The 14,634-nt window shown below is 42.9% G+C and overlaps 2 protein-coding genes across 8 annotated transcripts; one reads left to right on the top strand and one right to left on the bottom strand.

The window, feature by feature from the left end:
• Nucleotides 1-487: 487 nt before the first annotated feature.
• On the bottom strand, nucleotides 488-1,943 carry Rpn8 (regulatory particle non-ATPase 8). Its single transcript, XM_018106837.3, has 2 exons — nucleotides 1,633-1,943; nucleotides 488-1,577 (listed from the first exon to the last, which is right to left on the bottom strand). The coding sequence occupies exons 1-2, from the start codon at nucleotides 1,805-1,807 to the stop codon at nucleotides 730-732; spliced, it is 1,023 nt and encodes a 340-aa protein (XP_017962326.1). The 5' UTR covers nucleotides 1,808-1,943; the 3' UTR covers nucleotides 488-729.
• A 385-nt stretch (nucleotides 1,944-2,328) lies between these two features.
• On the top strand, nucleotides 2,329-14,017 carry Slik (Sterile20-like kinase). Of its 7 annotated transcripts, none has more exons than XM_089261072.1 (14): nucleotides 2,329-2,539; nucleotides 3,060-3,236; nucleotides 3,361-3,840; nucleotides 4,390-4,588; nucleotides 4,652-4,962; nucleotides 5,031-5,171; nucleotides 5,476-5,517; nucleotides 6,499-6,574; nucleotides 6,633-6,997; nucleotides 7,072-9,390; nucleotides 9,452-9,558; nucleotides 9,616-9,748; nucleotides 10,839-12,619; nucleotides 12,886-14,017. In XM_089261072.1, the coding sequence occupies exons 3-13, from the start codon at nucleotides 3,514-3,516 to the stop codon at nucleotides 11,841-11,843; spliced, it is 5,025 nt and encodes a 1,674-aa protein (XP_089117198.1). In that variant the 5' UTR covers nucleotides 2,329-2,539; nucleotides 3,060-3,236; nucleotides 3,361-3,513; the 3' UTR covers nucleotides 11,844-12,619; nucleotides 12,886-14,017. The 7 variants fall into 7 exon arrangements, with proteins under 7 accessions (XP_089117198.1, XP_089117199.1, XP_089117197.1 ...); XM_089261073.1 differs by having other exon boundaries at nucleotides 3,035-3,236; nucleotides 5,479-5,517; XM_089261071.1 differs by having other exon boundaries at nucleotides 3,035-3,236.
• The last annotated feature ends 617 nt before the right edge of the window (nucleotides 14,018-14,634 follow it).

Raw genomic sequence — 14,634 nt, 5'->3', positions numbered from 1 at the left:
TACATACTTTTACACAAAACCATTATAGCCTGATTTCCCATTTTCAATGGGTTCAGGGTATAAAAATCATGAATAGCTGCCAGAAAGAGTCATTTTAGCAGCGAAAAATGTGAACGATCATGAGTGAAATTTGAAGATACAATTGTTGCGAACTGATACAGTTTGCGATACTACCGGACGAACAAGGGTATATCGACTCAGCTCATCAAGAGGAAGAATATATATACTTTATGGGATCTGCGACCAATCCTCCTACCCACACTTTTCTGCTCTAGATATTGTGTACAAATAATATATAGAAATCTTTATAAATAACGTATATCTGGAAAGGACCACAGATTGTACTCTATATATTGTGCATTGAATGAAATATTTGCATTGAATTTTAAAATATTAAATTTTAATTACATCAACACTTGATGCTGCTGTTCAGCGTACATACATAGCTATACAAATTAGTTAAAGAGGATCTTGCTGCGTTTATTAATATATATATATATATAACTAGGTACGATATATTTATGTAATATTTTATGAAGAGGAATTATATATGCTATTTCGTTTCGACGTTTGTTGACATGCTTAACACCTCCCACTCAGCTGGCCAAAGTTAAAGTTTATGTTCTCACTGCCGCTTCAGCCCATGATGTCTGAGGCTTTTAGTGTTGTTTACGCCTCTGGCGGGTGCTTTTTCCGTTTGCGACGTGATTTGCGTTTTTTCTTTCGCTCCTATTTCTTGCTACTCTTGCCGCTCTCGTCTTTGCTCTTGTCGGACTTCTCATCGACTTTCTTGCTGGTATCCTTATCTTTAGTGTCCTTGTTCTCTTTATCCTTGCTTTCCTTGTTCTTGTCCTTGCCATCACTCTCAATTGACTTCTTGCCCTCCTCAGCATCGCGATTAGCCAGCTTGTTGTTAATCAAATTGTGCAGAGCGATTATCGAACGGACCATGGACGCCAAATAGACGACCAGCATCTGATCGTTGGTCTTTACGTACATGGTGCCCGTGAACTGATCGTTGGTTATGTCCGGCAGAAGGTTAAATATGTCCTGCAGCTGATAGACAATCTGATGGTTGATGGGCATCTTGCCTTCTCCGACCCGCTGTAGATAGTGTTTTATATCACGCAATTGCGCATTCAGGCCTTTTAGACCCATTAGCTGGTTGGTGATTTTCTGGGACAAGCTGCCAACGGTGGTGTCTTTAATATCACGCAGCAAATGCTCAACGCCCACTTCTTCGGCCTCTTCGGCGCCAATCTCACTTGGCACATGCTCAAAAGTTTTGGTAGTGGGCGACCCATCGTCGTGCACCTCTTCAACGGATATATACGCTTCTGTCGGAAGACCCAGGTCCTTTGGCTTGGCATCTATGATGACCAGCACAGAGTTTGGACAGTAGCGGCGAATGAGCTCGTTTATGGCTATATCATTCTGATGCAGCTTCGGTCCAGTATGATACCAGCCCACAACGCGTTCGCGTGCATTCACCTTTTTGAACATGCCATACATGTTCTCCAAGTAATCGTGATCCAAAAACCACACTGATTTGTCCTTGTCATCCTCATCAAAAGGAACTGCAAGACATTTGTGTTAATTGCACTAATCGTTAAGTCATAATATATTACTTACCCGCAAAGCTATTAGAGACATCTAGTACACCCTTGGAGCGCCAGCAACCAAGGAGCACGCCTACGACGCGCTTCTGATTGCCAATTTTACCCATGCGATTGAAGTGATCCACGACCGACAACAGAACCAGCGGGTGGACAATCACTTTGTTTACGCTAACCTCCAACGACGGCATTTTGAATTTGCGGCTTGATTTTCAATGTTTGGGGATTTCCTACGCACAGCGTGCTATGCTTGTTTTCTTTAAAATATGCTTGCAACAATTGCAACTTTTGCTACAGTTAACAATTCAGCGAAATGACAAGCAGATTCTTCTTCTTCGACGTGTGTCTAGAGATGAGTGTAATATCGTTTAGGGCGTTCGATATTGCTTTCAATGTTTGCGTAATCGATTATTCTAAATACCAAATAAATAAATTAATAAAGTATCAAGCGCCTGTAGATACAGTAACTAACAAACTACGTATAGATCGATGTATCGATATATTTGTGTAAGCATTAAGATTTACTAAGTCTAATATATATGTAAGTTTGCCAGCTGTACTACGCGTGATTGATATGCCGTTATCGTCTTTACTTGTGTGTATGCGTAGTTGTAGTTGTATGTGATGTTTCTATTTGCCCTTGGCGGCACTGCATGTATACAAGAGTCGTGCTCTTCTATCACATTGGTGAATCCGAAATGCAATGCACGTTGCCATATCGTCGCCGTGGAATTTCAGAACTGGTCACACTGGTTGTCGTGCGAGAGAAATTGACAAAATATCAAAAGCAATTAGCAAATCGAGTGCAAAAGCGTTTTATCTACGCGCATAGTTCAGTAATGTCATTTATTTAGCTGGAAGTGATTGTCGTTTGTTTAGTGTAGCCAACTGATATGATAAAATGATTGTGATGCGACGATGAGGTAATTGTTTTTGCTGCCATTGCTTGCTGCGTTCGTCTACAGTTTCACACATACACGCACACGCAAGCATACATACGTCCAGTTTGACGGGCGGCCGCAGCGTAATCATCAATGAGCAACTATAAAACAAGGCTGAGGCTTCGGTGCGCGTGTTGTTTACAAATTGTGCAGTGCATTTTTTTTTTTTTTTTTTTTTTTTTTTTTAATTAGGGTGCTTATCACATATGTGTAAAACTTTTGCCTGTTCCAAAAATCTGTATTATAGAAGTAAAGTTAAAAACGTGCCAAGAGCCAAGTGAACAAGAGCCAAGGCTCAGCCACAGTCTCAGATTCAGTTCGTAGACATACTCATACTCACACTAATGCAAATGAACACGCATACAGTGGAGCACAGACATACTCACGCACAAACACATGCAGACGTACAGACAGTCGTTTTACGCTCTTTTTGTCTACATACGTCTTTTACTTATCTCGTTTGTAATCATTTTGCAGCCCTTCTTATGTTCTCTCTATGTAGTGTACAAATATTAGAGCTTGAGAGCTGCTAATTAAATTATAAACACACAGAAGCGTTAAACAGTCGTCGCCGAGCACGAGCAACAGCCAGAGCCAAGCCCACGACCCCAAACTTTGGCCGAGTTCTATTTGCACGACGACGAGGAAAGAGAAGTAGCAACTAAAGTAGAAAAAACAGGTGAGCGACGAAAGAGTTTAAATGAAAAAAAAGTAAAGAAAAAACTACAGCTAGCAGAGCTCAATCAATCAATGAAGCTCAAGCTCAATGAATGATGCATATGTTTGTTTTTGTTGTTACCCAGCTTTCACCAAATTGAAATCTAGTTTAATTTGGCGGTGGCCACTGCACCTTGCAGAATGTAGAACAAAGAGGCAAAAAAGAAAAGAAACAATATTTACATACGCATTTCTGCAAGTCGTAGACGAACAAGAAGAAAGCTAAGAAGCTCCTCGAAATGTCTTTCATAACGAATTTGAAGAAGGTCTTCCACCTCGGTGGCGGTGGCGAGGCGAAAAAGAAACGCCTCTACAACAATATAAAAATGGACACCGACCCAAAGGAATTTTGGGAAATGGTTGGAGAATTGGGCGATGGCGCCTTCGGCAAAGTCTACAAGGCCCAGCACAAGGAGCACAGGCGGTTCGCTGCCGCCAAAATGTGCACCCTAGAGGATGAGGAAAATCTAAGTGACCACATGGTCGAAATCGATATACTCTCGGAGATCAAACATCCAAATATTGTCGAGCTCTACGAAGCATTCTCCATCGATGACAAACTCTGGGTGAGTCATGACAATGCTCATGCTAATGTGCTGGCATTTGTAAGAGGTTAGTTAGGGACTTGACTGTAACACATTAATGAGTAATGAAAACAAGTACAATAATTCCAATTCGGACAGCTCCGATTTGAAGATACCCTCAGCCGGAACCACTGCCTGCACTCTAGGTAGCAAATTCAAAGTTAATATGATCGGTCTTGGGAAGCAAGCTCTATAGAGCTGCCTAACGGATATCGATGCATTCATTAATATTGCTAGATGAATAAACGGACAGACAGATGGTTGTCATACACTATGGGCTCTGCCGCGTCTCATTCGGCCTATTACAATAATTTTTACAACATAATTATACCCTGATTTGCCTTTTACAAGGGATTTATGGTCTAAAAACGGCTGATTAAAGGATGATATGAAATGAAAAAAGTTTAGTTGACTGGAAATACTGAACGCATAAAATACTTTTTGACTGGCTATATGCGTTCCCTAATAATACTGAAGTCTTAGCTTAAAAGTAATTTTCGCATATAAGATTGAAGCTCCTTTTATTTATAGATGCTAATTGAATACTGTGACGGCGGGGCCTTGGACAGCATTATGGTTGAACTGGATAAGGCACTCACCGAGCCACAAATCGCCTATGTGTGCAAGCATATGACCGAGGGCCTTTCATTTCTACACAAGAACAAAGTCATACACCGAGATTTGAAGGCGGGCAACGTACTGCTCACCATGGAGGGTGGCGTCAAGCTGGGTATGCTGGTAGTTTTTAGTTAGGCGTGCCCTGAATTAATTGTCCTGTACTCCTCACATGCAGCTGACTTTGGAGTGTCGGCCAAGAATAAACACACAATGCAAAAGCATGACACGTTTATTGGTACGCCCTACTGGATGGCCCCAGAACTCGTACTGTGCGAAACGTTTCGAGATAATCCATACGATCACAAGGTGGACATTTGGTCGCTGGGAATCACACTAATTGAGCTGGCGCAAATGGAGCCGCCCAATAGCGAAATGTCGCCAATGCGTGTCTTGCTCAAGATTCAGAAGAGTGAGCCGCCTAAACTGGATCACCCGAGCAGATGGAGTAAGGAATTCAATGATTTTCTAAAAAATGCTTTAGTCAAGGTGTGTAAGGATATTGCGACCAATGCGAAACAGTAAAACTGATCTGCTTGCGTATATTTCACTCCCAGGATCCCCAGCAGCGGCCCTCAACAGAAATGCTGCTACAGCATGGGTTCATCAACTGTAATCTGGATGCGAAACCGATCAAAGATCTGTTGCTCGAGTACAAGGCCGAAGTTGTCGAGGAGGTCGTCGATGATGAGGCTGAGGTTAGTTATACATTCACCTACTCGCTGTGTTTTTGTTGTTGCCAGCACAATTGCACCTGTATTACATCCAGAGCTAGAAAGGACACTAACTCTCTATATTTTGTATATCTCTTTCTTACACGCTGCGTCCTTGTCCCGTCTACTATGCCCAATCAAAAAAAAAAAAAAAAAAAAAAAAAACTGAATAACTAACTTTACGATAAATCTCCTAATTTATTTGACTCCGTCAATTTTTCGGCCATATTTTGTTATCGTTTTCTGCATTATTTATGTGTGTGTGTGTGTGTTTATAAAATTGATTTAGAAGCTCAAACGCCAAGAGAAGCGACGTTCGCTCTATCAGAGGGTTGGTAAGTCGTTCTACAGCAACACCCCGACAGCCGCCCGTCCGTCCTCCAGCACACGCTCTATTTATATTAAAGTTATTTTGTTTTATCAGCATTACCAAATGTTTATCTTGCTTTTTATACTTGCCTTCAAGTAACAGTATTTTAGTTGTTGCTTTTCGGAAGTCACGAACACACATATAGATATACGTATTTATTTATATATCGCATATTTATACCCTGAACCCATTGAAAATGTGAAATCAGGGAAGAATGGTTTTGAGAAAGTATTCTTGATCAGAACGACGAGCTGAGTCCATATAGCTATGTCGGTCTGTCCGTATGTTATATACATATTATATTTTTCAATAACTTATCCATATCTTTTTTATCGAGAATAATCGATAAATTGATTTCATTATTTCAGCCACATTTGAATTTAGATTCATTGTGTATATATATTTTGGATGCTAAGGTTTTGTAATATACAGATCTTGGATACCACGCCCCCTGCGCCACCAATTCGAAATAAATTTTATTTTAAGTACTAGAGATTTTGGAATAGACAAACATTCAAACATTATGATCAAGTTCTGAAATTTTTATTAAGATTGTCCGTCTACAAAAGAAATTATTCAACAAATAAATTCTCATTATATTGCTCACACTGCGCAGTTAGCGGCGCTCGTGGTTATGCGTGCGTGTGGATGCATATGTATGTATGTGTGCATGTGTTTTTGTATGTGCAGAATGATTAGAATATCAACTGGCAGGGTTAAAGGTATCTCCTAGTTGAGCAGTCTCGACTAGAGCACTTTTGTTGCTTCTTATATTTTTATGTTATCCAACGACTCATTGACAACAAAAAATATTTTAGTTTGATATGATTTAAATCTGTTATAATGTAATAGATAATTGGGCTTTCATACTCTTCAACGAGCCATTTTTATAAAACATTTTACTGTATTTTACTGACGCTATGTTGTCTGTTTTCTGCTTAGGAACCCCGCAACTCGGCGCTCCAGCTCGACCTGGACGATGACTCTGTTTCGCTGCAGAGCCAAGACATTGAAAAACGTAAGTGTCCGTCAGCCTTTTCGTATTACGCTCATTGAGCTTTTATTTTCATACGCAGTTCCAGGTACACCTACATCCATGTCGCGGGATTCCAAAGAGCAATCCCAACCAAGTAGCAGTCTACCAGCAGCTGCAGCAGTCGCAGCAGCAGCAACAGCAATACCTACAACAACAAAAACTAAAGCAACAACACCAGACAACCCACACCAGATCAGAGCGGAGTATGTGCCAGCAGTATCCGATACAGCCGCTCCGCATACCAAAGTGCCCGCACCAGTGCCGCCAACACCACCAGCTTCGGATAAACAGCAGCAGCAAGAACCACAACCTCAATTACAGCCCCAGCCTCCAGCTGCTGCCGTGCAAAAGAAATCGAGCGAGGACGTTGCAGAAACAAATGAAAAATCGGATGCTGAGAAAAAGGTGAGTAGTCAATTGAAGATGTAGTAGTCATTTGACAATGGCCTAATTTAATTGTCTGTAACCCGTTGCAAAAGCACTTTATCAAAAAGGAAAAGGGCAAAGCACCTCCGCCGCCATCAGCACCCGGCGTAGCTGCTACAATTTCCAAACCACAAAGCACGCTCACATCGGAAGTGGAGACGACAGCGCCGCCTAAACAATTGCCAGAGGCCATAGGTGGCATTGAAGTGACCATTGGGCAGGATGGCGGGGCGCCCAAGTCACAGCCACCTTCGCCGACCGCCTCTTCCATCATATCCGTGCAGTCCGTAGCCTCTACGAGCAGCACCTCGGGTAGCGCAACGGGCGCTGTGCTCAGCTCCAGTACCTCGTTGATAACCATCAACAGCAGCGATGCATCGTCTGCTCTGCGTCAACAGCAATCGGTGCCGCCGCCATCACTGCCGCCGACACAGACACAAACGCAGCAGCAGCAGCACTTGGTGCTGCCCAACAGTCTTGAGTCGGTTAGTCAAATCACGGTAGTGACGAGCACCCATCCGCCAGTAATCATTGACAATTCACAGGCGTCACCGTTAATGGCGCAAAATGAGGTGATTATCGTGTCGAATGATTTGAATAAGAGCAGGCACATGCATGAATCGTCTACTGATGAAGACTTCCCTTCTCTGGACGATAGTCTTGGAGATCAGGTGAAACAGTCATCCATGATACTCTCTGTAAATGAGCGTCCAGACAGCGGCATAGCAACAGCAGCGGCAGGTGCTGTACGCGCACGTAAGCTGGACGAGAGTGAAGTATTGATTGTGAGTCCCTCGTACGCGGACGACGATTCGGCGTATAACACCGCTTCAGGCAGTCATGACCATAGCGATCACCTCATGGACACCAGTCACGTGTCCGTCGTCACCGTGGGCGATGAGGTCATCAAGGTCAAGGATAGCAGCCATCAGGAGCTTAATGATGGCGGTGATATCGGCAAGCGCCAGCAGGCCAATGGCGTTGTGCCCGAGGATGTGAGCATCATTGTGAACCGTTTTAAGCCTGGCCAAGAGCAAGAAAAACGGCTGTCGCCTGACAGCAGCCTCGGCTCCGGTTCTAGCGAGAATGGTTCCGTTCGTGAAAAACGCGGCGTTGAAGTGCTGATAACCAGCGGAGGCGGCGATGCGGACAGCATTGGCACCAACACTAGTCAGGACAGTCGCAACGAGGTGGATAACAAGCAGCTGCACACTATGATGCCCCCGCCGCCTCCGTTGAGCAACAACAATCGCAACAACCTACATCAGCAGCGGTTGGCGCTGTCGATTGATGAGGAGGAGGAGGAGGCGGACGTTGTGGTTATTCGTCAAAAGCCGCGCGTGCCAGCTGCTAAATCCGCAGGCGCTAGTGGACTCACCAAGGAGGAGATCGAGCTGCGCAATTTGCGAAAGAAGACACGCAAGCGCACGCGCAAATTTGAAATTGATGGCGTGCAAATGACCACAACAACTAGTCGCGTCATCTATGGCGATGAGGATAACGGACGCATCTACGATGATCACGACTTCCGCAAACAGGAGCTGCGCGAACTGAAAATGCTTCAGAAGCAGGAAAAGAAGCAGCAAACCGAGTTGCATGTCAAGGAGCAGTTGGCCAAGGAGCAACAGGATCGTCGCTTCGAACAGGAGCGTATGTCACTTGAGAAGACCTACGAGACGGACATGGAAACTCTCGCGCGTCAACACAAGCAGCTAATCGAGAAGACCGAACAGACGCAAGAGAACGAATTGCGCAGCTCCTCGAAGCGTATACGCTCTGAGCAGGAGCAAGAGCTTAAGATATTCCGCGAGAATCTTAAGCAGGAGATCCGGCTGCTCAAGCAGGAGGTTGATCTGTTTCCCAAAGACAAACGGAAGGACGAGTTCAAGCAGCGCCGCACAGCCATGGAGCTGGATCACGAGGAGAAGGAGCGCGCGTTCCTTGACTCACTCAAGGAGCGGCACGAGCTGCTGCTGCGCCGTCTCAGCGAGAAGCATCGAGATCACTTGGCAACTATCAATCGCAATTTCCTGCAACAGAAACAGAATGCCATGCGTACGCGCGAGGCTCTGCTTTGGGAACTAGAGGAAAAGCAGTTGCATGAACGCCATCAGCTGTCCAAGCGGCATGTCAAAGAGCTATGCTTCATGCAGCGCCATCAAATGATCGTACGTCACGAGAAGGAACTAGATCAAGTAAAACGTATGCTGCAGCGCAAAGAGGAGGACTTACTTAAGAAGCAAACACTCGAGAAGCGCGCTCTGCCCAAGCGCATACGGGCTGAGCGGAAGGCACGTGATCTCATGTTCCGCGAATCCTTGCGCATCTCCACTAATCTCGATCCTGATATTGAGCGTGATCGCTTAAAGAAGGTGGGTTAACAACCGATCAGGGTTGAAAACAACTACTGACTGGATCATTTTCTTACAACAGTTCCAGGAGCAGGAGAAGAAACGCTACATGCAGGAGGAGCGTCGCTTTGAGGTCAAACATCAAAAGCAGTTGGAAGAGCTGCGTGCCACGCGTGAAAGCGCCATTAGGTGAGCGAAAGCGAAGAAAACGAAAGGACCGTTTGAGAATACTTACTTACATTGCAGAGAGCTGGAACAGCTGCAGAACGAGAAGCGCAAGGCCCTTGTTGAACACGAGCATGCAAAGCTCTCGGAGATCGATGAGCGGCTTAAAGCCGAGCTGCGAGATTGGCGTGAACAGCTAGTGCCCCGCAAACAGGTGTGTATGCGCAGTTTCCGCATTTACTTTCAACTTTCACTCCGCCGCCTGTCTCTATCTGGTACGCCCCTTCCGCACACCCCCAGCAAGACAGGCTACTATCCGCCTCATTTTGTTGGTGTTTTGTGTTATGTACAGTTGTGTGTAGTTTTTCGACTGGGATTGATCATAAGTTATTTCTAAAAACTGTTGTAAATATTATTATTTATTGGTTAACGGTGGTGTTTCGTGGTGTCCCTTTCGTGTGTTACCCTTTGCCCCATGCCCTCTGACCTGTCCCTAGTCTCTCGCCTGCCCGTTCTTCCAACCGTCACAACGTCATTACGCTTGTCAGTTGAGCAATAATTGATTGTATCACGGCTTACAACTTATTTGCTGATGTCTCTGCTATGACTCATTTCATATTATCTATCTGAAAAGCATTCTAATGCGAAACAAAACATTGTGACTCATAAACAGATTGTCATAGCCTTTAAATTTGATAAGCTAACTATGAGTATTGCATTTGTTCTTGAAAAATTAAATTGTATTCAATTAAATTGCAATTTCGATGAGATAATTAGACTTATACTTTTGATAACTCCTTTCCTTATAAAGAAAATGCGCAGCTCGCGCTCTGTCGGCTATTTTTAAATTATCTGAGGTCATAGCATAACGAATATAAATATATTATTATATACGGAAGCAAGTCAAATATTGCTCAACTGAAAAACGTTTTGTGTTTGGTGAACCTAGCACCATTATCTACAACAATAACAACAACAACAGCAGCACGAGCAATGCTGCGATCCGATAATTCAAATGATATATATCTTGAACAACTTTTTCTCTCTCTTTACACCTCTACGAATATGCATACACTTTGGTGGCCAACTACTCTACCTACTCAATACCACCTACAAAACTATATATATATAAATATATAATAATGATATACTTTCAATACTGTCAAACTCAATGCTTACCGCTGTGCTTTTCAACTACTAACCAATGCCAAACTGCCAATCGACCGATTGGCTGGTCTCGGGCCTTGCATGTGCTAACCAAACCAACCAACTTCAACTTTTATCTCGACGGCGGCAATGATCAGCGACTCAATGTCCTGATAAGCGCCGCCATCGATGAGCATGAGAAGCGCTACGGCCTCGTAGCCAACCGAAGCGAGTTTGAGAACCTCGAGGTGGAGCTGCCCTTGAGGCTGCGCGGCATATTCAATGATCGATCGGCGCGACTGTTGCCGCGCAACACCTTCATCGATCCGCAGCAGCTGCCCCGGGCGCGCTCTTCGCTCTTGATGCTTGGGTCGGGCGGTGGCCGGGGTAACTTCCGGGGCTCGGCGCCCGATTTGAGCCGCAGCGTGCCGAGCACGCCGATCATGCACAAATATCAACGGGCCCAAATGTGCAGCGGCATGATGCTTCCCGAGGAGGAGGACGGGGACGAGGAACAAATGAAGCGCGCTAGCGTGGTCACCTTGCCGGGAGCACAGCCGCTGCGTTTGATTACCAAGGTGCCGCCAAGTGCGACGCCGAATGAGCTGGTCAAGGTGGTGACCCCTACGCCGCAGCTGAACAGCGCAGACGAGGCGAGTGTGAAGCCAGCGATGAGCACGTTCAAGCAGACAGAGGCCCCGCCGCTACCAAAGACGCCAGAGGAGCTAGGTCTGGTAGCGCATCGATTTGGAAGACCCGAAGTGCCAGAGCCGGCCGTCACACTGCGCATAAATGAGGGGCCCAAGCTGACGGCCCGCACACAGCACCTGCTGCACTCCACTTCATTTGCGATCAAGCGTCCCTCACTGGCCAGCCGCAGCAGCGGGCGGTCCTCGTTGGGCAGCGCCCAGTCCATGTACAATATGCACGAGTTGAGCACCTCGACTCGCTACTGCAGCGACGCCGAGCTGATCTTCGATGCAGGACTGAAGGCAGCCGCCCTACTGGATGAGGTGCAGCCACAGCTGCGCTCTACGCTGAAGCCCATCCACAACGGCAGCGTCACAGATGACTTCTACCACGATTTGTATGCGACCAAGTACAGGCTGCCTCGCATAGCTCAGCGCCAGCTCAGCTTGGACGACGACACATCGGCCGCTTAACGATCGCACTGCAGGCTATATATTGATATATAACAACCATGTCTACAATATCAATATCAATGAACTCGTCTCATCTAAGCAGCATCTCCTAATCCACCGTACTAATTCCTAAATGCGCTATATTTTCCTTTCCATTAACATTGTTTGCTTTTGGTGGTTAATACACACACATACACACAGACGCAGAGAGACATAACACACACTCATAACTAAACATACACAACTTATCGAACTATCCAGATTTTGGAAATCTATTTTTTGCCAATTGCCATTACAAATTGCCAAAGTTATATATATATATATATATATATATATATATATATATGAATATATTTTGTATTTTGTTAATTAAATAATAGTTTTGCTTATGATGCCAAAAATGAAATATTGTTTTGTATGCGGGCTTCGCCTGCAACCGTTGCATTCCCCTTAGCAGTATTATAATGCAGAGAGTACTTAGACCAGAAACAGAAAGAAAGAAAGGCATGAAATGTAATTAGAAAGCTGTAAGATAATACTTATAAAACACACATATTACATGCACTCTATACATTATATACATACCTGCCATATGTTTATGTAAGCCTCGATATTCACTATTTTACATTACCACAAAATTACAACAACGCGCTGCTTTTCATATATACAAACATATAAAACAGAAATAATATTAAAATCACCAATCAAAAATGTCAAAATTATGTTAAAACCAAAACAATTTCTTGCCGGCTCTTCTTCTATTCGTAAAGCAACTACAACAGAGGCTGCAACAAGAGGTTAGTCTACGGGCCAGCGAGCTCTTAACTCTATACTATCTAACTTTAGCTACCCTTACTTACTTACAATGTATTGACTGAACTTAATTAGCAACTAACATGCATGCCAAATATCAAATTCAAATTAAACTTTTGAATACAGAATCTAAAAAGTATTGAGTTGGATGTTGTTTGTTTCAAAATCTTTGTTGCGTATGATCCAACATTAGAAACATTTTACAAATTAACGAATGATCATATATTCTTGTATTTCTTACGGTGGTCAGCGTTTGGAGGAGACATTCGCACAGCAGCTGGATGAGATGGAAACCTTGTACGGCGGCGCCTTGATCGTTTCTGTACCTTCGGATGCCCTGCAGCGCGATCACTTCACGGGCTCCACGCGAAGCAGCCTAAGCTCTTATTCCGAGGGATGAATTCCATCAGGAGTAGGAGAAGCAGCAGCAACTATACAACATTTGTCAGCCATCCCCAAAGGCTAATGGGCTCAGTCCCAACCATATCTACTTATATATATATATAATGCCAAGCAGCGCATCGTTCGGGTCAAGCAAAAATATGTGTCGTTAAATTTAAGCATAAGACGTAATTTAACTTTTTTTGCATTGTATTTTAGCCTACTTAATCAATTACTCTTACTATATAAATATAGTACATAAATATATATAAAATATATATATATATATATATATAATTATATATAAATATATATAATATATATAATTATATATAATCTGCTATCAAAACAATAGCATAGTTAACAGAAAAACACGAAATAACAAAAGCACACACACACATCTTTTGATTGATCCTTTTACTCTTGTAAATATATTTACTTACTTTTATATTATGCACACCGGATGAGTAGACCATATATGCTTAAATCCATATACAGACACATATCACATATCATATGGCAAATGAGATCAAAATGTATTAAGAAACATCTAAACACATATTGTACGAGCTTCTTCATACCCACGAAGGGTGGTAGAGCTGAGAAATGATTGAGAATTGAGACAGAGCACTCGAGCGCCGGATGACCTTCTGACTCTCACTCTCAATTGTAAACGAAATTGTTTTAGGACCCAAAAATTTGTAATGGGGCATAATTGGAGAATTTCATAATTTCACCAAAAAGCGAGATATCTATTACACAGACTCGTTTCACGAAGCGCGCTGACATAAGCTACAAAATTAGTAAAGCAAAAGAGAAAGAAAGAACTAATGTAATAAAAGAGACAAGACAGTTGGAGAGAGTGAGAGAGAAAGTGGAAAAAAAGCAGGCCTTGGATAGACGCCGGAGTATGATAAAAGATATTTATATTTGTATAACCTTATGCTTATATATAATAATAATAAAAAAATAATAAAATTTATAAAAAATGACCAAAACAATAGATGTGTTACATTTGTTCCATTTGCATTGACTTAACCCGGTAGCCTTACAGACTCAACACGATTTCCAAGGGGAAAACATGAAATACTTCTACATCCACTAGGGAACTGGGAAATTACACTTAATGTTTCTATAAATTCAGCAATATTTTGATCCAATTTTGGTCAGCTAGACAGCTCCCGTGCAAAAATAGATTGTTTTTGCGCCCCGAAAATACCCTATAGTTAGCCAGTAAGTTTCCATAGTTATCCATAGTTATCTATAGCTGTAAAACTCGAATTTCTGAAATGATATTTCGTAGGATGAAACTATATTTACTTACGTGTAAAGTGTGTATGGACAAGATATCATTTTAGAGCCTTTACAATCGATGAATACGTCGGCCACATTCGAATATTGTGCGAGTAACACGTGGTTAACATACTAATAGTCCAGAGTCATTTCGCTAAAAGTATATATAGTTATATATATATACACTCATGAAAATAATAGGTACACATTTTTTTAGAGATTCTGTCATAACTAATTCATTTTTAATATTTAAAAAAAAAAAAAATTGATGGTAACTTTAAGGAAATCATCTGGCAATATGATTCATCCCAAAAAAATTATTGTA

This window comes from Drosophila navojoa, chromosome 5 (genome assembly GCF_054131105.1).
Source record: "Drosophila navojoa isolate 15081-1374.11 chromosome 5, UAZ_NAV_1.0, whole genome shotgun sequence".
Classification (NCBI taxonomy): domain Eukaryota; kingdom Metazoa; phylum Arthropoda; class Insecta; order Diptera; family Drosophilidae; genus Drosophila; species Drosophila navojoa.
The sequence above is the reverse complement of the archived record's forward strand: the minus strand, read 5'-3'. Positions and strand labels throughout refer to the sequence as shown.